Source organism: Lynx canadensis, chromosome B2 (assembly GCF_007474595.2).
Source record: "Lynx canadensis isolate LIC74 chromosome B2, mLynCan4.pri.v2, whole genome shotgun sequence".
Classification (NCBI taxonomy): domain Eukaryota; kingdom Metazoa; phylum Chordata; class Mammalia; order Carnivora; family Felidae; genus Lynx; species Lynx canadensis.
In genome coordinates this window covers 130,216,088-130,241,857 of record NC_044307.1, presented here as the reverse complement: position 1 = coordinate 130,241,857, position 25,770 = coordinate 130,216,088, and the positions used below count along the sequence as shown (strand labels likewise).

General features: G+C 40.7%; 1 protein-coding gene and 1 pseudogene across 4 annotated transcripts in view; one reads left to right on the top strand and one right to left on the bottom strand.

The window, feature by feature from the left end:
- Positions 1-24,078, bottom strand: part of PHACTR2 (phosphatase and actin regulator 2) — a 135,746-nt gene extending 111,668 nt beyond the window's left edge. For 2 of the 4 annotated variants that reach the window (XM_030316501.1, XM_030316502.1), the window contains exon 1: positions 23,846-24,071. In XM_030316501.1, coding sequence (XP_030172361.1) covers positions 23,846-23,891 — 46 coding nt within the window. In that variant the 5' untranslated portion in view covers positions 23,892-24,071. Of the gene's footprint in view, positions 1-23,845 lie in introns of all 4 variants that reach the window. The other 2 variants (XM_030316499.2, XM_030316500.1) reach the window with 2 other exon arrangements.
- LOC115514482 lies at positions 19,086-19,429 on the top strand (annotated as a pseudogene).
- Positions 24,079-25,770: the final 1,692 nt, after the last annotated feature.

The window sequence follows — 25,770 nt, the reverse complement described above, 5'->3', positions numbered from 1 at the left end:
TTGGTGTTATCTATTCTTGAACTTCAACTTAGTGGAATTATGCAGCATTACTCTTTCGTGTCTGTCCTTTTTCACTGAACTTTGTCTGTGACATTCATCTAAATACATGAGCTATCCAAAGCAAAGCTATCTAGCCACAAAATGGAAATGTGCTATCTTAGCAAGACCCAAGACGACAGAGCCCTTGACAACGACGAGCTTTATGCAAAGCTCTTCTATGTATAAAGGATATCATTACTAATTTCTTTATGTGGAAAACGCAAATAGCACCTCCTTTCCTTTACCAGATCTGCGGGAAAGCTAATCTATCTTTTTGAGATGGACCTGAAACCGCTAAATTGGAAGATCCCCTATGCAAGATTAAAGGTGGAGAAGCAGTGTATTTTCTGGAAATAATGACAGCTTTGTGTTTATTTTACTCTGCATATTAGGGTATGCAGCAGTTCTGAGCTATGCAATCCACAGAAACACTTGAGTACAACAGTGTTCGTTCTGGGAACTACAGCTGTGTTTAACACAGGAGTTCTACGTTATCCTATGTATATTAAGAACCTATGTGTGAAAAAACTGAGACCTAGGAAGACTATGTGGCTTTCCAAATCATTAACTAATGGCAAAGACATAATCTAGGTCATGTGATTCCTGACCCAGGCCTTTGTCCCCACTCCATGATCCTGTCCTCCTTGGAATATGACTGGGGAGCCGGAAGCACCTCCTGATAGCTCTAAAAGACCATTAAGACTCTTTTTGCAGAACAAAAAGCAAAGACAGTGCAGAATTAGAAAAGACAATAAATTTCAGTTAACGTTCTGGGTTTCAATGATCCAACTGCAATGGTTAACTAACTGTAAGTGAAGAAGAGGGTTCGGTCCCAAGCCCTGTGACCTTCGGCAGGCACCCCAGTATTTCATTGCTGAAATTAGGAGACTAAATTACATGATCTCTAGGCTCCTTTCCAACTTGAAAAATGCTATGATTTCATACTGATTTGTGCTGAACGTATCGATCTTTCAGGCCACATTAAGACCAGTTCTAAGTGCTTTATGAATATTGCCTCATTAACTGTCAACGCAACCCTGTGAAGCGGGTGCTATTAGCATTCCCCCTTTATAAATAAGGAAGGTAAAGCCCAGAGAGAACCAAGCAATGTGTCCAAGGTCACAAAGCTGGTGTTTGGGCTTTAAAGGAAATAGTTTGCCTCCAAGAGTATCCTTTGTACAAAATGGAACAGAGGGACATAGGTGGGAATGGAGAGCTAGTTTAAGAGAAGGCAAGACATAAACCCTAACGAACAACAACTCAGTTCTACCTCTGACTGCTTCCCTGGACTATTCCAAAGGATGACGGCAGGTACTGTTTTGTCTCTTAAACAATCCCAATGTCTTTCCCGGTAAGTTCATGCTGGTTGCAGACAGAGTGTGCTCTTCACTGATACTATGGTCTTCTGATTGCCCGTAATTCTTATTTATCATAGTATTAGTTTTAGGAATTTGATATCATCAGTTTTTTAACTTGTTTTTCTAATGGAGGCAGCCATTATTTTAAACCCCCACGGGGAAAAGCTAAAGACTTCCATCTGTCTGCAAGCACTGACAAAGAATTTCAGAGCTTAAACTTGTGGCCGATAGTCCTGAAGAATGAGTATGTTTGTGCAGCTGTATGACATCCTCATGCTCTGACATGCACAACATCCCCTAGACTTGCTACAGGATATTTAACAGATTAAATAATATCACTTGTATTGGGGCCCTGAAGAAACGTGATTGAGTAGAACAAGGATCACTTTGCAAACGGAAAATCACTTTTATTGTAAAATAAATGCATTGCAAGTTTCAAATACCACTGGTATCACAATAAGCAAAGAGTACTATGAACAGATTTGATGGCTCTACTTGGGAACAGCAAGAATGCTGCTGCAGAAGTGAAAAATAAGAAAAAAGGAAGCAATCAACATTCTACCTTCCTTCCCCTACCCTAATCTCTCCTATAACTCCCAAGTCTGAGTGGGGAGCAGGTCATGGCGTGTGGAGATTATACTGTGTTTGTTAAATGAAGAAAAGGTTGACACAGCTCCAGTGGGCAAACCACCAACCAAGAGAATTTCACTTCCTCTATGTTAAAGATAATGACCACTCGGTTTGCTGAGCATAGGCATAAGGATGAAACTTAAGGGGGGGCACCTGGGTGGCTCAGTCGGTTGAGCGTCCGACTTCGGCTCAGGTCCTGATCTCACAGTTTGTGGGTTCAAGCCCCGCATCAGGCTCTGTGCTAACCGCTTGCTCAGAGCCTGGAGCCTGCTTCAGATTCTGTGTCTCCTTCTCTCTCTGCCCCTCCCCCCTCACGCTTTGTCTCACTCTGTTTCTCAAAAACAAATAAATGTAAAAAAAAAATTTTTTTTTAAAAAGGACGAAACTTGGGGTGCCTGGGTGGCTCAGTCGGTTAGGCGTCCGACTTCAGCTCAGGTCATGATCTCACGGTCCGTGAGTTCGGGCCCCGCGTCGGGCTCTGTGCTGAACGCTCAGAGCCTGGAGCCTGTTTCGGATTCTGTGTCTCCCTCTCTCTCTGACCCTCCCCCATTCATGCTCTGTGCTCTCTCTGTCTCAAAAATAAATAAACGTTAAAAAAAAAACTTAAAAATGGATGAAATTTAAGGGGAGAAATTGGCAGACCTTATGTATAAGGTATAAAACCAAATCAAATGAAATTTCTTAATTATTAAGTAAGCGGCTAAATCCTGCCTGAGCAAAATTATGAAAAATTTCCCATTGTGAATGAATGTAACAGAAGTATTAATAAAATAACCCATTAAATTTGGGCCAATATCTTTAGGTTAAAAGCTGGTGAAGAAATAAGAGCCTTGAAAAATCTACATATAATGTGATAACTCTGTCTATAGTCCAACAGTCTCCTAACAGTCACACCAAGTCACCAAGGCTGGTATCTGTGAAGAGAACGGTGGCCACATGCAGAATTCTGGACTATCTACCCAAGGCAGAAATGAAACCTACAGGCTTATACGGTGTCAGGCAGCCTTGCTGGGAGGAGAACTTACGTCATAAAGAATCCCCAGGGCTCCCAGATTTATATCCTTGTAGTTCAGTTAAGAGGTGACTGCAACAACCAGGCATCTGAACTTGGAGAGCAGTGAAAATGAATTAGAAATGATAAATGGATCCAAGGGACATTGAGGAAAAAGAAGTGAGGGACAGGGGAACTATCTGGAGAAGTCACGAAGAATTCTACAGCTTGAACCTCTCTGAGGTGTGGTGGAATGTCAAGAGGCGACTTGGAGAAAGACCTATGGCTTGTGTTCAGGCACCATGAACTTCAGGTGTTGGCAGGACATTCAAGGGAAGATGGCCAGCAGACAGTCAGAAATACATTATTGGCACACGAGCGGGAAGTCGATGTTGAAGTTATCTGGGGGAGTCTTCCAAACAAAAGCGGCAGTTGAGGGCCAGAGGTAAACTCTTAGAGAATGATTACATTTAGAAGGCAGTAGGCTGTACGTAATGAAGAACCTTGGACTTCTCTTATACTGAGAAAAAGTTTAGTTTACTTGTTTTAAAATCACCAAGTGTGGGGGATACTCTGGCATGTTTATGGACTGGGGGAAAGAGCCTAAAGGGAGAGAGTGTGGAAATCTAAGAGCACGCTGACTAGCCACGTGGGGATGGGCTTCTCCTTCATCCAGGATAAGGAGACTCCAGGTGGAGAAGGAGAGCCTGACCCTCATTTGATGTGAGGAAGTGAGCTAGGAGTCAGGATGTGACAGTACCAGAGACGTGAAGAGGAACTCCACAGGATAGCACGCACTTCAAGTGAGAATACACGCACTACTGGAAGCCAGGCAGGCAGGAATGGCAGTCGGGAGTGGATCAAATGTCAATGGTGAGGGGTGAGGGAGAGCAGAACCTCCAACACAGAGTTACCACGGAAGTGTTGCCAAGGAGAGGTGGGTTTCAGACAAAAAAAAAAAAAAAAAAAGGAGGAAGGAGAGGTCCAAAAAGATGAGGGTGTCAAAAACTCTGTGCATTGTGGAATATAGTCATCCATTCACAATTAATGTATTTAGCAACTATTACAGACAAGGTAGTGCACTGAGACTGTAATGGTGAGCAAAATGGATTGCAACTCTGCCCTCAGGAGGCCTACAGTCTATGAGATGGGCTGACATTATTCAAGTAACCATTATTCCAAAACAGAAATATGGCACACAGTGAGAGCACAGGGGGTGTAAGTGGCTAGAGGGGCCCAGACTGTGGCAGGTGAGCATTAGTTCTTGGGACAGGCATGGCATGAAATACTCTCTACATTCTGTGTTAAAATTCAAGGCAAGGCCGTTTGAGGGTTATGGAGATTTAGTCTAGTTTCATAACGTTGCTTAAAAGGTAGAAATACCCTGTCCAAATTAGGCAGGAAACCATTTAAAAGTCACTGAAAAGCAACGGATTAACATTCCTTAGTTTGTACACCTAATTCTCTAGAGACAGAGAAAGACAGGAAGGGATTGGGGGCAGGGGGGAGGGGAGAGAATTCCATTAGCTGTTTTTTTAAAAAATAATTTTATAGTAATGATGCCTTTAGGGCTGATTTTAATTTTTTCTCCCATACAGTCGCTAAGGATCTCCCACTTACAAGATGTTCTATTTTGGTTTCTTTCTTTAAAACGCCATGTGTGGCAAGCAAGCATTCTCGAGAACGAGTTGTTCTGGCGGGATGGGTACAACGCCGCAAGGAAAGCCTCTGAATCCAGTGAGGGCCCCATCAAGCCAACCTGCTTATTCCAAAATTCTTCTCTGATTAATTTTTATTAAGATTTGCAATGCTGGCCTGAAGGAATGTTCGATGTGTACTAGAATGATGGAAAAAAAAAAGCCCATGACCGAACTTCAGAAGTAGCTAGTTGCAATTCATCAACTTTTCCAGAAGCCATAAAAATAACTTTTAATTGTTGTTGTTCTTAAGCGAGTAGGGGGAAAAAAAAAAAAAAGATGGTCTCTTCAGGGAGCAAGTATATGAAGAAAAGGAATAGTGCTCCCTACTAGATCATGAGTCCATGAGGACAGACACCAAAAGAGTTTTATCCTGGTGGGACCCCCACCCTGTACCCAAGGCCACAGAAGGTACTTACTAAATATTTACGAATGAATAACTAAGTCATAGACAAATGTTTGAATAATGTACAAGGCCTGGACTAACTAGGCTATGATTTATTTAGCAGGTCTTTAGATTTTTCACACAGAGGAAATTGTTTCCAACAGGGCCTTCCTGCAGAGCTCCAAATATTTTGAAAGATAACAAACAAACACTAAAGTTTGAAATTGAGAAAATATCAAGCCAGCAGGAAGGATGATTAACACTCATAAGAATGGTACAGACATTGTTGACAAATTTTTCAGGTGAACAAAGCCTTACTTGCTGCTTACTGTGTAATTTTAAAATGACAATCCATCAAAGACAAACAACTGAAAAAAAACAGTTGGAATGATTTATACGTGAAATAATCTTTGAAGATTTTGTATTTTTAGATAGCAGCGAGTGGCGAAAATTAATGTTTTCACGAGCTACCCCTCCACACACCCCACACTGACATTTCCTTCTTCCTTCTCTCTAAACACGTTAGGCAATTCAGATGTTTCCTCAGTCTTCACTTTCTTCTCCTAACTGGAAGAGTCAAAGCCAATTTAGTTTCATGGTAAAGAAACTGGAAAGGCACCTTGTCCCACTATACTGACACTAAGTCCAAACTGCATTTGTTTTTCCATTCTTTTTGGGCATTCCATGTGAGAATTTAAATCTCTTAGAAAACATGAAACCACACAGAAAACTCTAAAGCCGTATTTTTAACCTGAGATCAAATTCTGTCAAAATATAACATTATGAAGGTTTAGCCCTGTATTGATACTTCAGATGTTTGCCTCACTAACTACATCACAAATGATAGAGCTACAAGGCCTTCACACAGCAGCCCAGCGTTGTGGTGGCAGAGACCTGACCACACAATGTAATGTGCTCAATGACCAGGAATCATTTTTTAAGACTGGCAAGCAGCAGCAGCAAGGTTTTGTTCCTTCTAAACAGAAAATACCACCTCTCTATCTCACCTTTCAACCATCCTTTCAAGAGAATCAAATGTCTCCTGTTATCCCAGTATCTTAAGGGGAGCAACACAAAGGGGAAATGATGGCTCTCTCCGTGCTCTGTATTAAAGCTCAGAGAAGCACTGTTTTCTTTTGTTCCTCTTTGCTTTTGGCACCCTGGTGACATTCTAGTATCTGGTAGAAGGGGGGGGAAGGGGGAAGGAAGGAAGGAAGGGAGGGGAAGGAAGAAGAAAGAAAGAAAGAAAGAAGAAAAGGAGGAAGGAAGAGACAAGAAATCTTTTAAGTATAAACATAGACCTGTAAGTACCATTGAGAGAAAACATGGGCCTTGGCTCAGAAAGACTTGAATTTAATAATCTGTTCTTCCATTTCCTAGCTGGTAATCTTGGGCAAGGTCATTCAACCTTGTTCATAGTCTCTTCCTCAACCATAGAAGGGGATAATACAATTTACCATTTGGGTTGTTGCTAGGGTTAACAGAAAAAATACCCGCAAAGGGTCATACTGAGTCACCAATATTCAAGAAAGGTGAATGTCTTCCACTACTTTTTTTCCTCCTCCTACACAATCAAGTGGAAAGGGGACTCTTAAAAGGTTTTGAGGAGAATAAATCATAGAAAGTGGGTTATTTACAATTTGGAGCAACTGGGAGAGTGAAATGTCTTTGAAAGCTATTTTCCAGGTCTTCCAAAGGGCACCAGAAAAACAAAAACACCCTGTACAAAATGGACTCCTGCACAGAGCCACCTGTGTTCTCCACTGGTCTCAGGACAATTGCTGAGAGCTGCAGAGAACCAGCATGCACCCAAGGGAAACTGCCATCAGCCCACAGAAGTGCCCTGGGGGGAGTCACAAAGCAGAAGGTTGACATCACCTACAAGACTGGGAGAATCACTAGAACTGGATTTGGCTCTATTTCCCACCAGCTGGGAAGTTGCACAGTTTATTTTTACGCTTGTACCTGCAAAAAATAAAAAAGTAAAGTAAAAACTAAAACAAAAGAACCTATTTTATTCAAAAGACCTGTTGTTTACTTGGTGAATCCTTACTGAACCATGTTGAAAATTCACTTAGTGAACTGTCTACACCTAGTTGAGCTACACATTGTTGTTGCCTTTACTTTTTTTTTTTTTTTAAGTCTGTGCTGTTTAAGAAGTGTTGCTATAGTGGCCAAACACAGGAAGTTGCGTTTTACTCCTGTTTCCAAATATGCCTAATGTCAAAATCTGAGGAGAAAAAAAAGTTCCGTTTCATGACTCTGTTAACCTCAGATTCTTTAGTGTTAAGGCCACCTTTAAATTCAACATAGTTCCTAAGTCCTGAAGGACTCATATTTACTGAGAATCATCATCTACTGGTCTGGCTAAGAAATCACAATCAAGGGGACCTCTGTTTATTCTGCACCATCCCCTTTTTGCGATCTAACAGGAACCTTATGCTTTTTTTTTTGCCCCTGGGACGAGATACCCAGCAATGAAAACAACGTAGGAATGGCACTACCAACACCATAAGTCATTATTCCTTAAATCCTTATTAGTTATTTCCATTGTGTATAGTAAGCCTTCATCTTTAGACCTTAGAATACTGAGCTTTGAATCTGAAATGCCAAGCTTGAATCCCATTGAAATGTTCTCACTTGGAAGAACACCATTACTCTGTGACTTGTAAACGTTGTTAGAATGAGTGTTTGGCCTATTCTGATCTGCTAACTATGTTAAAAAACCAAAGTGAGGGGTGCCTGGGTGGCTCAGTCAGTTAAGCGTCTGACTTCAGCCAGGTCACGATCTCGCGGTCCGGGAGTTCGAGCCCCGCGTCAGGCTCTGGGCTGATGGCTCAGAGCCTGGAGCCTGTTTCCGATTCTGTGTCTCCCTCTCTCTCTGCCTCCCCCGTTCATGCTCTGTCTCTCTCTGTCCCAAAAATAAATAAACGTTGAAAAACAAAACAAAACAAAACAAAACAAAACCAAAGTGACAGGATCACAACCAATGGGTGTGGAGTTTAACTGAAAATTCCTGCACATCCCAACTCCTACTCCGTCACCATTTAGATTCAGATCAGGGCCCAAAAGATTATTGGATCTGGCATGCAGCTTCTTAGGAATGCCTCATATCTCAGCCATCTCAAGGTCTAACTTACTTTTAGGAAACTCCTGCTCCAAAAGCGGCCAAAAAATTAAACACAGTAATCTCTTAGGTGACTGGAGAGTTTTAAACCCTTTTAAGGGAGAATCTAGGTTTGTAGGATCCTGACGCACCCATCTTACTGGTGTGTTTACAGGGCTCGAGGGACCTGTTCCAAGTAAATTAAAGAATTTGGGACCTTGGGCGCCTGGGTGGCGCAGTCGGTTAAGCGTCCGACTTCAGCCAGGTCACGATCTCGCGGTCCGGGAGTTCGAGCCCCGCGTCAGGCTCTGGGCTGGCAGCTCAGAGCCTGGAGCCTGTTTCCGATTCTGTGTCTCCCTCTCTCTCTGCCCCTCCCCGTTCATGCTCTGTCTCTCTCTGTCCCAAAAATAAATAAACGTTGAAAAAAAAATTAAAAAAAAAAAAAAAAAAAAAAAAAAAAGAATTTGGGACCTCAAGGAAGTGGGTGTGTTTTTGAAGCACTATCTTCATGTCTTGTGACAAGACGAATAAGTCCACCCAGTCTGTCCATCCCAGTGAAGACTTTCCTGTGAAATTTAGCAAGAGATAGGAAGCCATTATTGAAAGCTGGCTAGGTGCTTTGCAAAGTGTATGGGACATAATATAAATGTGTTTAGTCACATGTGAATCATCCTTGAATTACCAACCTGATTCAATGGGGCTGCTGCATTTTCTGGCAAGAACATTCTTGCTCTGGCTTTACTTTGACGTGTTTTAACACTATCTTTCTTTAGCATCCCTATTCATTTTATTTCTTATTTTAGCAGCTTTTTGTGAAGAAACATGTCACTCTGCGGGATATCAAACACATCTAAGAATAAAAGCATACAGAGTAAGAAAAAAAATCAAACACAGAAAAGAGGAATATATATGTAGTGACATTTGGGAATAAAGCATTTCTCTAAATAGTGTGCCTCACATTCAGGGATCTCAAAGAAGATTATAAAAAACTAGTCAGGTGGTACTTATATAGTTGCTGACCACACTGGATTAGCATCTTCATAAGCATTTTTTTTTCTTAGCATTACTCAATCAATTTGGTGCTCCACTCACAAGGTAATTATTTCTTATACAAGTATGGCAGAAACACAGTGTTCACATAGATTATTTCTAATTTTACCACTTACTCTTTATATTCCATGCCTTATCTCCTAAGTGGCACTGCCTAGTGACATTGATTGGCTCCCGTTGCCAAAAACACCTTCGATGCATCCTCTTACTCAGGCCATGTCTAACCGAATATGTAGCATCGTTGACGAGCAGGAAAGAAGCTATAGTCTGTTAAGAAGTGCAATTGAAGAAACCAGAAAAAAGACAATGGATCCAATGTGTTTATGGGCCACTGTGAATGGATCTCAGTTTGTAAACTTGTTTGAAGGATAATTGCAATGGCTGAATTTTGTCCCCCAAAATTCAAATATTGAAGTCTTTGTTCCAAGTACCTCAGAATGTGACTGTATTTGGATAGAAGGTCTTTAAAAATGAGGTCATATGTGTGGACCCTAATCCAATTACCGGTGTCCTCGTAAGACAGTAAGACTGGATAGATGTGTGGGTTCACAGACCATATGGGGATACGGGAGAAAGTGGCAAGGAGAGAGACCTTAGAAGAATCCAAACCTTGACCTTGGACTTCTAAGTGCTAAGTGAGTTCTTAGACTCCAGAACTGTGAGAAAATGAAATTCTGTTGTTGAAGCCAACCCAGTCTGTAGTAATTTGTTATGGTAGCCATAGCAAACTAATACAGACTTTTCCTCTTATCTGTTACGGAGTCTATTCGTACACTGAAGGTAGAGTGAAAATGTCACACAGCTTTCAACCCCATCTCTACCCCACCCCGCCTAACAGAGGGGAAAAGAAAAGTTCTTTAAAGGCTTCTGCTAGGATCATTTTATAATGGCCTTATTAATTAAAACACCATCATTTGAAAAATGAGGTGTCCATGTGTTGTGACATTCCATGGTCTGATGACTAAAGGGGACTTGGGTTTTTTTTTAAGTGAGCAGTTCTAGATCCTTCTTAAAAATCTCCAGTTTGATTTTATTCTTTTCATGTTTTCTTTAAAAAACTGGCAGCCAAGTACTTTCCAAGCGACAGAACACTAGTTGCGCACATATGTATATAATTCCATTTTAGTAGACTTGAGGAAATGAAACACTGCTCTGTTAGGCACACAGAACATTCAACATGAGCTCAGTTAACTCGTTCTGGCTTATTCCAAGTTTCCATCCTCAGCTGTCTCCTCCAGCCTGGCAGGTCAGCACAAGTTAACTTCACAGATGTAGAAGAAATTTTGAAAAACACAGAATCCCTTTAAATAGATGGAATCGGCAATTGCGATCCTGAATCATCCTGTCACGTTGTCCTTCTCAGTGCTGTGGGCTACCCAGCTGTGTGGTCAGAACATTTTTATTCTGGAAGGAAGGTCCAGGGCAATGCTCAGCAGGCCCTCCTCAGAACACCTTGGGCAAACAGTGGCCTTTCCCGGGGGAGGCTCAGAAACCCTTCAGAAAAAGCCTGTAAGAGACCCCAATTAAGACTGGAATTTACTTCACACTGGGCAATGTACTGCAAAATAGGCACATCGTTGAAAGGAAAAAGACCCCTGAAATAAAAACAGGCAAAATAAAGAGTCAAACGTTTCCAAAAGGAACATATGAAAAGAATTTCTAAATAAATGATTGCTTCCTTTTGAAGTTTTCAGGATTTGCTGCCCACATTTCTAAAAGAGAAAAGGTCTCGGCCTCCTTTTTAGAAAATATATTTGACTAAAATCTTTCTTACAGTCCGTCCCACGCATTATTAAACACCTGTTCTAATCCAGCCCCTGCTCTGTCGCTTTGGTTCCTCCTTAATTAGCACACACCCACCTCCAATGAAGTTTACAGGTGTCTTCCTAAAAAGGCAACTGACTCAAAATTCTGGGTCCTTTCCTTAAACAGCAATTGTCATTCTACAGATAGCTTCTTTCCCTTTGAATGTAACTGTATTTACCTCAAACCCAACTCTCGTGGGAAATGAATTATTTTGCAGTTTGTAATATTAGCAAAATGTATGTAAGAGCAAAAAAACTTCTGGCAACGCGATTTTCCCAAAATTGTCCTTGACAATGGGAATACTTGCTCAGGAATAGGACATATTAATGACCAAATTCATCAAGGCATTGGGTACAGAACTTCAGTGTGTTTGAACTGGACATTTTGTAACCTCTACTTCACGTCAAGAGAAGTCACACATTGTTAATGAAGAGAAAGCCTTCATCTGAAGCCACTTTTTAAGACACTGCTAACCTCCAGAGGATGTTTCTCACATTAAGAGCCTTCTGGAATACTTGCTAAAAATGCAGATTCTGAGACCCCACTCCAAGATGGATTTTGCTATTCTAGAATATGTTGCCCAGAAGAGAGTATTTTTCCCAAGCATACTAAGTGATTCTCACAATCAGGCAAGTCTGTGAAATATCATTATTACCTCAGTAAACATATTTTTAAATTAGTCCATTCAGCTATAAAACGTTAAACTTTCATAAAATATTTTTTTAGACTATAACAAGAGCACGTCAAAGTTGAGTTCTCGTGTGACAACTGTTCAAGAAAGTCTTTTGCAATTAATTCAAAGCTATTTGCTGAAGAGAAAAAAACTAATCTACATAAAGAGAAAATGTTAATGGTGATTAATTATAAGTGGCAGTGGATATTTTTACATATTACAGTAAGTTTGCCTCGCTGCCTTACGACCCAGCCAAGCTACTGAGCAAGCAGAAAGACAAAATAAAGATGCCTTATATAGTAGGTCTCAAAAAAACCATGCCCCATGAGCTTTTCTCAAGAAGCTACCTGTGTGCTCTGTCTAAATAAGGAAATAGACCCAGAAAAAAATAGACGTTGATCTAGGAATCTAAATGTCCAACACCAGACGTAAGTGGAAAGACTCCCCAGCCTGATGTGAAGAGAGATCCAGGGAAACAGGCAGCAAGCTTAGAGGAAGCCACAGTCCAATTTGGCTACAGTTCTTCAAGATGAACTTGACAGAATAACAAGTGTTTGAACATGCCGAGAAGAGATTTACATAACTGGGGGAAGATTTAGGGATGAGTATGCAGGACCCTTAGCAAGCAAACAAAAATACCAGTAAGGAAAGCAAAAGCCATGCAGGAAAGAAAAAGTAATCATGGTTTACCACAGGCTTAGCTATCATCAACTTTTTACACAGTTACACAGAATACTGTTCTAATCAAAAGTACAGTGGAAGAACGCTGGGAGGATGAGAACAGTTGGGAAATGTGTGATGGAGGGGGGTTGGCAGGGGTCAGAGAAAGGGTGAAAAACTAAGCTGTATCTTCAATTTCCAAACTGTGAGTTCAGTGACAATGTGTCAAACTGAACAATCGATAATTAACAAGTAAGCGTGCTATTTAGAGACTGGAGGTAAATACTGAAGAATCAATTTAAACAACTGCTCGTTTCTTGGACACTACTTAACTTTTCACTCAATGCCTATCACTCTACTATATCCGAACTGGCCAAAAAGGGCTGTTCATTTATTCAATAGTTGTGTCAAGCATATACCTCAGAATAAGGCAGATTAGGGAACAAGATAAGGTCCCTTAGCTTCTGGAGCCTAGGTTCTAGTGAAGGAGGTACTGAAAAGAAACATGTAAAGAAGCAGGATAGGGGCACCTGGGTGGCTCAGTTGGCTAAGAATCTGACTCTTGATTTCGTCTCAGGTCATGATCTCATGGTTCCTGAGATCTAGCCCTGCATCGGGCTCCCTGCTGAATAGCTTGGAGCAGCTTGGGATACTCTCTCTGCCCCTCCCCCTCCCCCCCCCCCCCCCGCACCCACCACTCTGGCTTGCACGCAGGGCATACTCAAAATAAACAAATAAACTTAAAAAAATATATTTAAAGAAAAAAGCAGGATTATCTGAGAGATAAAAGCAAGGAAGGAGAAAGAACTGTGGCTTGAGGAGCTAGGCAGGCTTCTCTGAAGAGGGCTGGACAAGGAAGGTCTCCATGAAGCTGGCAACTGAAGGAGTAAGCTTTGGAAAGAGCTAGCCACAGAGTGTCCCTTTCATCCCAGACAAAGAGGGAGCAGCAACTTCCACGGTCACAGGTAAGAACAAGCAAGGCTTGTCTGGTGACTGGAAAAGGGAGTAAGACTGTGGCACGAGGGGTGTGGGGGGAGGGGCAGGGGCCAAGGATCAGAGAGGATCCTGCGGCCTTGTGGGCCAGAGTAAGAAATCTGGATTTCATTCTAAGGGCAATGGGAAGACGCAGGAGGCAGTGAGTAAGGAAGTGATGTGATTTATGTTTTAAAACATTACTTTGGCTGCTGTGTGGAACATGAATTGAAGAAGGCTGAGAACAGAAGCAGGAGACCAGCTCCAGCTCACTACGGTTGTGCAATGACTGTGGTCAGGGCCTGGATGGTGGCAGTAGAGATAGAAGTGGGTGGACGAGAGACATTTGGAAAGGAAAATGTACAGGACACGTGGATGGTTCGGTGAGGAGGGGAAGGGAAAACTCAAGGAGGCCTCCTCAACTTCCAGCTAGAATGCATGAGGTGGCTGGAGGTATCATTTGGTGACATGTAGAAAGTTCAGGGGAGAAGGGATTTGGCAGGTAAACTCAAGCCTTCTGTTTAGACCTCTTACCTGTAGGATGCCCATTAAGGACCCAAGCAGACCTGCCCCATAGGCTCTAGCATATCTGAGCCTAGAGTGCAAGGTGAGAGCAGAGTTGCAGATACAGATGTGGTCATCGCCCCGCTCCCATTTCTCCAGCCACCCCCCAGGTCGGGAGTTCACTCCACCTTGCTGGATTATCCTAGCGGACCTCTTGGCCGTGGGGAGGTCTCCCCCAGGAAATCCATACTGTGTGCTCGGCAGGCAGATTCATCCCTGGGGCAAAGCTGTAATCATTTCTCATTTGATAAAAAAAAACCTTCAGTGCTTCCCACCGCCTGTGTCCTTCTTGCCTTTCAGAGCCAGAATTCTTGTCCCCATTCTGTACTTTCTGGACTCCCTCATTTGTCCCCACAATTCTCCAGGGGTCCCTTTCCTCCCACTTTCCTTTCTGCCCATCTCCACTAAGCACAGACCCTTGTGGGCAGGGGCTATGTATGATTTCCCTTTGAATCTTCCCCCATGGCCCAGCACAGAATCTTCCGTGTAATCACTTCATTTTTTTTTAATTTTTACAAATGTTTATTCATTTTGAGAGAGGGAGAGGGAGAGGGGGCGGGGAGGAGGGAGGGAGGGAGGGAGAGAGAGAGGAGAGAGAGAGAGAGAATACCAAGCGGGCTCTGTGCTTTCAGCGCTGAGCCCCTATGTGGGGGGGGGGGGGGGCTGGAACTCACAAAGAGCAAGATCATGACCTCAGCTGAAATCAAGAGTCAGTCCACGACTGAGTCACCCAGGTGTGCCAGTAACACCTTACAAAATGAGCCAATTTGCAGGAATATATCCACCAAGCACATACTGGCACAGCTTTCCAGGTTATTCCTAAGCAAAACACCACTTAAGTCCCTCCTTTGTCAACCAAAATTCCCTTAGTGTTAATGGCTGAAATGTTATACTTGCCAGAAGGTTTATATGAATAAAAACATCCAGCCCCTTGAAACAAAAATAAATGGAGGCGTAAGCAAATATAAACGATAACAGAGCAAACTTTTAAAAGCAATGTTATTTGCCCATTCCCTTCTGGGGAACAAAAACTGTTGTTTTTGGTTTGGGTTCCCCTGCTCAGATAGCGGTGGGATAGAGAGTGGACCAGAAGTGTTTATTTGCTTAAGACTATTTCTACCTCAAGAACACTTTTACGTAAGTTGAGTCCCCACTAAATATGAATCTTTACTCCCAAGAATACAGACTCCCAAGAATGGGCAGTTAGCCCATTACACTGAAGTCCCTCAAGACCAGAAAGGGTGTTGGAACTTCTCCTTTATTCAAGTTAAAGAGGTTTTTTAGAGGATCAACAACCCAGAGTCCTTATCTCCTGCCCTCCTGCATTAAGTAGGCAAAAGGTGAAGTCTGACTCCCCCACTGATTGTTATCCTCTCAGACTTTGGAAGATAAAATATATTTAAGCTAAAAATATTTGGAATATTATTCATTGACCAGACCTGATGAGCTGTGGACCAAAGAGAAGTAAATGAAATTCAAATTTTTGCTCATTTTCTCTCCAAGTGAGGGACATTTGCATTATGATCAAACAGACTAAGAAAATTAACCCCCAAGAGAAGATGGCTATAAGGACCTATATTTTTGTTTTCATCATGGAATTCACAAGAAAAAATAAAGTGGCTGCAAAACAGTCAATGATTTTAAAACTGAGTCTGATTTCATGCCAGCTAGAGAAAAGCCAATACGGTTACAGGGCAACTCATGGCTTTAATTCCAGCGGCGGTCCAGGCAGACCCTGGATATGAAATCCCTGGCCACGATCATGTCCAAAGCAGATGAAAGCAGAAGCTACCACACTATTCCTCATAAATGAATTTCCTCTCTCTCTGTGTAGTTTTTCTTCATGCACATATTTAAAAAATAGAATCATTATTTTAAACCTGCCTTTTTATATTATGTTTTATTATATAAATCACTTTTCAAAATTATGTTTTACACCATTTTTAAGTAGCTTATTCCATCACATGATTGTTTCCCACATAACTGAAAACATTTCTTGGTGTTCAACTGCTATTTCCAATTTTTGGCTTTCATAAACATTACCCTAGTGAGCAAGTAATTATTTCCTTTACAATATGCTCCTAAAAGTGGAACTGCTGGGTCTGGGTGTATGCACATTTTAAGGTTTTTAATCATCAAGCTGCTCTTCTGATAGGTTGTACCAATTTAAACTATCACAAGACAATCATCTGAGAATCATTCTAATCCTTGGCTCAGTGCATACGTGATCGATAGCATCTTTTCTTTTTTTTTTTTTCATTGAATTGCTAAAACTATTTCATATACCAATTGGTAAATTATGTCTCCTCTCTGGTTAAGTAATGTGGGCAAGGTAACTCTTGTGCTTTAGTTTTCCTCATCTGGAAAATGGGGATATTAATAAAATTGATGTTGTGAGGAGATTAAAAAGTTAATTTTTAATAGTTCCTACAGTGAATTCAGTTTCTTATTGTTTTTTTCTTACTGATTTTAAGGGCCTTAGTCCATAAAGATATTAATTATTGTTTTCAATATATTTAATGCAAATATTTTGTCAGGTTTATGATTTCCTTTTTCAATTTTCTGATGATGGGGCTCTTAGCTATGCATACGTTTTAAAATATCATTAAAGCATTCACTTTAAATCAGAATAAGTTACAGAGATCCAATATTCAAATACAAGAAAAATAGAAAAGAAAGCGTAACTCTTTAGTTTGTCAAAAAGAAAAGGATTGATAAATTTGACTATGTAAAAACAGGAGTTTTTATATGAAAAAAATAAATTTAAGAGGTAAGAATAACATAGAAAAATATAAGCACAAGGCTAATCTCCTTAAAAAAATCTCCACAAAAAGCTGCAAGAAAACATAAAATAAGGCTATAAACAATTCAGAGAAAAAGAAATACAAATACCCCACTTCACTCATAATCAAAGTGAGATATCCCTTTTTGCATATAGACTGACATGGGTTTTTGCAAATTAATTATGCATAACATTGTGGTCAGGTACAGTTGTGTAGAGTGTTCACTGCACAAGGACATCTAGGCAAGGAAGTATGTTGGGACTCAATTCCTGCTAATGTTCCACTTGTTAAATCATGTGCCTGCAGGGTGGCCTCAACCAGAGGGAGGGACTTCAGTTTCTCACAAAGCACTATACGGTCTAAGAGAAACCCTGATACTCCTGTGGTGTTGGTGAAGAGTTCAAAAATGGAATTCTCATATACTAAGCAGCCTCTTTGAGAGTAATTTGGCAAAGTCTACCAAAATGAAATATACAAATCTTTTGACTCTACAATTCTAGGATTTATTGGTACACGTAGTTCAAGATGTTCAGATAAAGATGTGCATTTCAGCATTTTTCATCATAGCACATACATAAAAGAACCTCAAAACAATCTAAAATAAAACAAACCTAAATAAAAACATTAAGTTCTTTTAAAAAGCATGATATACCTACAGATTATAAAATTGCTCTTTATAAGATTAAAGAGATTCAGTGTCTGAGTGGATCAATCCTTAAGCATTTGAGTTCGGGTCAGGTCATAATCTCACAGTTTGTGAGTCTGAGTCCCACACTGGGTGATCTTAAGCCCCACTTTGGGTGAGCCCTGTTCTCTGTCTCTCTCTCTCTCTCTCCCTCTGCCCCTCCCCGCACCCACGCGGTGTGCTTTTTCTCAAAATACTACTACTACTACTACTACTACTATACTATAATAGATTAAAGAGATTGATATGGAAATATTTTGAAGTTATATTACATGAAAAGCTCAAACTCTAGAGCAGTAAATGTAGTATGTCTTGCTTGTGTTTTGATAAAGATACATACTTGAATGAAAACTGTCTGAAATGGGGGGAAAAGAGTTGTTCATTCCAGGTTATAATTGGTAAGAGACTGAGGTCTGGGGCGGGGGTGGGGTGGGGGGAGTCAAACTCACTTTTAGCCTGAATCACCTTGTAAAGTTTGACCATGTGGCATGTTATTTTCATTGAGGAAATTAAACTCTACCCATTTGCTTTCATAATTTCTTCTACAGAGATCCAGGTTTACACAGAAATGGATAAGTATTCTGGGCAGAAAAAAAATAAATCCTTGACCAAAATATGAAAACCTAGAAACACAAATACATATAGATTCCATCATGGCCTAGATGCGATGTGCAAACTTTATTCACTCATTCCTTTGTCTCCCCAAAATCAAAGAGTGGCTTTCTCTGCCCTTTTAACTCAAGGGCTGAGGGGGACCCGGTGGGTGGAGTGGTGCTGAAGAAACAGCTACTAGATTCAGATAACACCCTTCAGACAACAGAGCCAGAGTATCAACAAAATTCTTGATGTAAAAAAACAAACAAACATAACTCTCATTCATATGATCATTGGCTTAAATCAATTGGGCTGTTCATTGATTCAGTCATACATTCAACATTTATTGTGTCCAATCTAGCATGCCTTATACTTGGCAAGGGGAATACTGAAGTCTCAATGCTTCTAGGGCATGAGGCCAGAGGGTACTAAAACCACCCTATTTGGTGACATATCTGTTTAGCCTGTGCTTAGAAATAATGGATCTAGGGCGCCTGGGTGGCGCAGTCGGTTAAGCGTCCGACTTCAGCCAGGTCACGATCTCGCGGTCCGTGAGTTCGAGCCCCGCGTCGGGCTCTGGGCTGATGGCTCAGAGCCTGGAGCCTGTTTCCGATTCTGTGTCTCCCTCTCTCTCTGCCCCTCCCCCGTTCATGCTCTGTCTCTCTCTGTCCCAAAAATAAATAAACGTTGAAAAAAAAAAAAAAAAAAATAATGGATCTAGTCCTCAATGAGATACTAGCAAACCAAATCCTGCAACACATAAAAGGATTATACACCATACCCAAGTAAGCTTTATTCCAGGAATGCAAACTTGGTTTAACATCTGAAAATCAATTAATGCTATATTAATAGATGAAGGACAGAAAACACACAATCACCTCAACAGAGCCACAAAAAAAAAAAAAAAAAAAAAAAAAAAAGTCTTTGACTCTTGCATGATAAAGATGTTCCCAAACTAGGAATAGAAGGGAACCTTTTGATAAAGGGCATCTATGAAAAGCCCACAACTAACATGACACTACATGGTAAAAACTGATTGTTTTCCCCCTTAGATCAGGAAGAAGACAAGAATGTTCACCCTTGGGCTCTGTCATGGTGGGTTTGCTATAAAAGACCATCAGCCTTGTGGGACTGGCTATATGTCAGAGTCACATGAGAGGCTAAGAATATTGTAAAGTTTCTCAATGTTCTTCAGCAAATTCCTAAAAATACAGCATATAGAAAGTATACAGAATAGATTACAAATGAGAAGCTGAATATGGTTAAAGCAGAATCAGGTGTTAAGAAATTCAAAGACCAACTTCAGGGTGGCCAACTATAGGAGTGATTCTTCAGGCTGAAAATGAACTAAGTCTGGCAAGAAAATGATACAGTGGAAATCAAGGTAGCCTTTAGAGGAAGAGCCTCCTGCCAACCAATGGAAATGGCCAATATAATCATTATTAAATGACTAGTGTGGTGATAGAAAACCAATGTAATTAAATGTTCTGTTATATTAAAAAAAAAAAGAATATCCACTCTTGGCACTTGTATTTAACATGATAGTGTATAATGAGTGAGGGCAATTAGACAAGGAAAAGAAGACAAAAGATCTTCAGATTGGAAAACAAGAAGTAAAATTATCTCTATTTGCACATAAAATCTTATATAGAAAATAAGGAATGTACTGAAAAACTATCGGGACCAAAAAAATGAGTTCCACAAGTTTGTAGGGTATAAGATGAATGTATAAAAATTAATTTTTGTATATTGCTAGCAGACAACATTCTCAAAATGAAATAAGAATATAATTTCATTTATAGTAGCATCAAAAATAATAAATATGCAGGGATAAATTTAACAAAGAAGGAGCAAGACTTCTATGCTGAAAACTACAAAACACCGTGGAAGGAAAAAGGAAGATTTCTAAATAAGATCTAAACTTCTAAATAAGATCTAAATAAGGTCTAAATAAGATCTCAATAAATGGAAAGATGTTCATGTTTACAGACTGAAAGACTTCTACATTGTTAAGAGAACAATATTATTCAACACAATCCCCATCAAACTCCCAGCTGGCTTTTTGCAGAAACTGACAAGCTGAATGTGAGATTTATATAAAAATGCAAGGAGATTAGAATAGCAAAAAAATCTTGCAAAAGAAGAACAAAGTTAGAAGACACTTTTCTGTTTCAAAACTTGCTGCAAAGCTATAGTAATCTAGACAGCACGGCTTATTAATAGACATGTAGATCAACAGGATAGAAGTTCAGAAATAAACCTTACATTTACTGTCAGCTGATTTGTGACAAGGTGCCAAGACAATTCAATAGGGAAAGAGTCATCTTTTCAACAAATGGTGCTTGACAACTAGATATCCACATGCAAAAGAATGAAAATTAGAACCCTACAATACACCACACATAAAAATTAACTTAAAACAGATCACAGATCTAGGGGCACCTGGGTGGCTCAGTCTGTTAAGTGCCAGACTTCAGCTCAGGTCATGATCTCACAGTTGGTAAGTTCAAGCCCCGCACTGGGTTCTCTCCTGTTGTAACAAAGTCGGCTTTGGATCCTCTGTCCCCCCTCTCTCTCCCTCCCCTGTTCAAGCGTGTACATTCTCACTCTTTCTCTCTCAAAATAAAAATAAATAAAAGTTAAAAAAAAAATGTATCACGGACCTAAATGTAAGAGCTAAAATTATAAAACTCTTAGAAGAAAACTTAGGTGTAAATCTTCTTGACATTGGTTAGGCAATGGTTTCTTAGATAAGACTACAAAAAACAAAGAAGAAAAAAAAAGGTGAACTGGAAATAATCAAAATTTCAAAATTCTGAATTGCAAACCATATCAAGAAAGTGAAAAGACAACCCACAGAATGGGAGAAAGTATTTGTAAATCACATATCTGGTAATGACTTATCTCCAGTATATAAAGAATTCTTTTATCCCAATAACAGGAAGTCAAGGGGCACCTGGGTGGCTCAGTCAGTTGAGCGTCCGACTTTGGCTCAGATCATGGTCTCATGGCTTGTGAGTTTGAGCCCTGCATCAGGCTCTGTGCTGACAGCTCAGAGCCTGGAGCCTGGTTGGGATTCTGTCTCTGTCTCTCTCTGCCCCTCCCTGACTCATGCTCTGTCTCTGTCTGTCTGTCTCTCTCTCGTCTCTCAAATATAAATAAACATTAAAAAAAAATAGGAAGTCAAATTACCTAATTAAAATTGGGCAAAGAATCTGAATAGACATTTTTCCAAAGAAGACATATGGATGGCCAACAGGTACGTGAAAAAGATGCTCAATGTCATTAGTAATTAGGAAAATGCAAATCAACACCACTATGAGATACAACTTCACATTTACCAGGACGGCTAAAATCAAAAAGATAAATAACAAGTATTGGCAAGGATGTAGAGAAACTGGAAACTTCATATACTGCTGGAGGGAATGTAAAATGGTACAGCTGCTTTGAAAAACTGGCAGTTCCTTAAAACATAACATAAACATAGGATTACTATGTGGCTCAGCAATTCTACTCCTAGAAATATACCAAAAGAAATGAAAACATATGTTCACCAACAACTTGTACATGAAGTTCATAGCAGCACTCTTCATAGAACCAAAACCTAGAAATAACCTAAATGTCCATCAACTGATGGAAAGAGAGAGAAAATGTGGTATATTCCTATAGTGGGATGTTACCCGGCAATGAAAAGAATGAAGGACTGATACATGCTACAACATGGATGGCCCTTGATAACACTATGCTGAGTGAAAGAAGTCAGTCACAAAAGGCCATGTGATGTTATGATTCCATTTATATGAAATGTTCAGAATAAGCGAAGAAGATTTGTTAATCAGGGCTGGGGGTTGAGAGGGATGGGAAAAGAGACTGATGGTTGCACAACACTGAATATACTAAAAAATAATGAAGTGTACATTTTCAGTGGGTGAGTTTGGTATGGTATGGTAATTATGTCAATACAGCTGTTTTTTAAAAAATAGAAATAATGGCTCTAACTGCATGTTTTCAGAAATAATGATTAATGGTCTTTCTATAACTTTGAGAAACAGATGCAGCCCTAAGCTGAAAGGTTCAAAAGAGCCTAAAATCAAGAGTGAAAAGCAAGCTAACTTGTGGCCTGTAATGATTATTTTACAAAAGCCCAAATCAAACATCTTCTATGGTCAAGCATAACTTTTTATTTTAACTCACTTTCTATATAAATCGGTTGCACAATTTCTCAACATGATTAGTCATTTTTTATAGGGAATTATAGCAATCTGGGCATTTTTCGCTATACTGGGTAAGAGCTAGAACAGTCATATTTTAAGATTCTATTCTGCTTCTTAGTGATCAGTTATGCAATATTCCTTGCCCTTTGTAAAGGCAAAATTCACTTTTCTAATATTAATCCCAACAATTTTTGCAGCAAAGAACTAAGTCCTGGGCGTACTTTATAGCTGTTGTAATTGAGTACGGATTCAATTCTATGCTTTACCAGTGCAGAAATATAAAAATAAACTCTTCCTTACAATGAAAGAAGCCACACTGTTTTTAAAGTAAGACAAAGGAAACTAAGCGTCATTTGCACAAGATAGTTTACTAAAATTAAGATCCTAATCAACACCCCCCCTTCCCCATCCCACCCATCCCATTCCCAAAGGCGTCAATACGGAGTCTCTGATGTTCTGGGGCATTGTATAACCCCTGTCATTAACAAGAAGGAAAGGTGTGATCTATTCTAGGATTTTGATTTCTCTCCTTTGTAGAGGGTTCCTCCTTTGGCGACATTAACATAAGCCCTAGTAAAGCTTATGATTTTTCAGGGTGTGAAGCAGCGCAGTATAAACAAACCCATGTGGGGGTAAATTGGAATGATAGAATGCTATCTAGCTGGAGACATCCTAGAGCTGATTAAAAAAACCTTCATCTGTGCCCTGTCACTTCCTTTCAGCAAGATCCTGTTAATGTTTACACAATTTTAAAAGTGTATCAGATATCTCAAGGAATAACGTAAATGGCCCCTTTGAGGTTGTTTTTTTTTAATGTTGATGGAAAAATATCAAAATAATACTTTTAAATTTATTTCATTATCCAATTACAAATAACGCCACCAAAAAGTTGTTTATCCCTACCCTGCTGGAGAAATGCCAAACGTACCTTCCTTCCCTTTTTTTAAGAAAATGGAAAAAAAAAAAAACCCAACCCAACTTAAAACAGAGGATTGTAACTTAGAAACGTTACACACGATTCCTTCCATAAACTGAACTTTCAGCCCTCGGTAACTGAGTTGGTGAGGTATGTTTCCCCCAGTTTTGTAGCTTTGGGGTCTAACATAAAACAGATTATCTTTTGAAACGATTAAGCCTTTTTAAAGTTAGTTTCTAAGTATTCAGAGTTCTGCCAGGATTAGAGGAGGCAATCAGCACGTCTACTCCGAAAACAAACCATAAATCAGTTGACAAGCTTGAAAGAATTCGGTTCTAGTCTGTTCGCAAGCCAAGCGTAAATACAGAAAAACCTGTTGGCACGTTTATCTAGCTCTCTAAGTTTCCCGTTCTAAAAAACCGCAATACGCAAATGGCGTTTCTCGTAACTTTCAGGCTCCGAAGAAATTCAGATAAACACCCAGGCGAGGCATCTCGTGTGGAAAATGGAGCCTGTGCCTTTAAGGTAAAATCGGCTGGATCCCAAAACGCATTCCACTTCTCCACGACAAAGAGTTTGGGGGAGCGCTACCTCTCGGGTTTCTCCGACGGACTTGGCGGGTTCGGGCACAGCCCGACGTGCCGCCGAGCCCTCGGCAGTCCCCTGCCCTGAGCAAGCCCAGCGCCCGCGCGGCCGGGGCGCTCCGTGCGCCCGGGACTCACCGCTGCTGGGCTGCGGGGACAGCGTGGAGACCGAGGTCTGGCCCATGTCTGGGGTCGCGGGGCCAGGTCCGGCGATCACGCGGCTCCTTTGGTCCTTCGATCATGGGTCCGCTCGCAGGCAGGTTTCCAAGCGCTCATTTTCCGGGCTGTGCGGAGCTGCCCGCCAGATCCCCTCACCTTCTCCCCGGCGCGGGTCTCCCAGCCCGGCCGGCCGCAGCCGGCGAGGCGGATCCTGCCCAGCGGATGCCTGTCATTCCTCTATGCAGATTAGCTGGGGTCAGGGGTCACGGGGGAGGAGGGTGGGAGAGGGCGAGGGGGAGGGAGGAGGGGAATGGGCGCAGGGGGACGATAGTGGGGAGGAGAGAGGCCCCCGGCCGGTCCCGCGGCGCCCGCGGGGGCTGTGAGACCGGCACCGCCCCCACCCCCCAGGGTAGTAGAGAGTTCAGGCGACTCCCGTTTAACTTAAAAGGTTCAATGTCAAATGATCCTTTAGGGCTGGAAGAAAAGGAATTAAAGTACTTAGTCACGGTACTTAATTTAACAAAATTTGTTTCTTTAAAGTTGGTTTCGTCCTCACATTCTGTTAGCAGTCTTGCAGCACTGTTTGATGTCTGCTCTGTGTTGGGCTTTTCTCCTTTAAAAAATTATCTTCCTTTTAACAAACACAATAAAAAAAAGTTCGTGTCCTCAGTTATGGAGAACAATAAATCTGGAAGATGGATCTAAGTGTGAAATCAGCTAAGGATACACTTCGCTGTCCACCATCCAAGCGCCAGGATGCTCACCTCTCCTACGTTTAAAAAGAATCACTGTGGGGGCACTTGGGTGGCTCAGTCCGCTGGGCGGCCGACTTCTGCTCAGGTCATGATCTCACAGTCTGTGAGTTTGAGCCCCGCGTCGGGCTCTGTGCTGACAGCTCAGAGCCTGGAGCCTGTTTCAGAGTCTGTGTCTGCCCCTCCCCCACTCACACTCTGTCTCTGTCTCTCCCAAAAATAAATAACATTAAAAAAAATTTTTTTTTTAAAAAGAATCACTGTGAACTCTCTGAAACCTTGTGGTAAGGGGTTTAAAATATACAAGGGGGTATAAATATACAAGGGTTATAAAATATACAAAAGGCGAAAACAACAAAAACAATGGGTAATTTATTTTAAAAGCTAATACTCCCTAGAAGTCGAATTAAATCCTCCCATAATTAAATCTGAACCCCCAACTTCTTAAAAATATGAATACAGGTAAATACTCCTGGTATTAACAATTGATGTGTAATCTATAGATTATATGTATATGTAGTGCACTGCATATATATGTATATATGTAATGCACACACATGCACACATAACCATTAGACTGGGTGTGTGCTGGTCACATAAATGTGTTCACTTTATAAAATTTCACTGAGCTGTACACATGCATAATTTGCATTTCTCTGAATGCATGTATTTCATGAAAAAGAAAAAACTGCAATACATTTAGGTCACTTGCCACAGCTTTCACTTTTTAGATTATCCTAGATATTCAACTCTAAACTATTAAAAACGATATAACATATATAATATAAACTAATAAATTTAAGTTATTTAATACCTTAAACATGAAAATCTTTTTTTAATTTATTTATTTTTGACAGAGAGCACTAGCGGGTAGGGACATAGAGAGAGGGAGAGAGAGAATCTGAAGCAGGCTCTGTGCTATGGGCCCAAAGCCTGATGTGGGGCTGAACTCAAGAACCATAAGATCATGACCTGAGCCGAAATCGGATGCTCAACTGACTAAGCCACCCAGGCGCCCCCGAAAATCTTTTTTTCTGAAGTTTGTTTTATTAAGATCACACACCTTGCTTAATTTTTTGAAAGACATTTGCTTGTCTGTTTAATCGCAATTATGTAAATTGCCCTATTTTTTTCACACCCAAACAGCTGTCT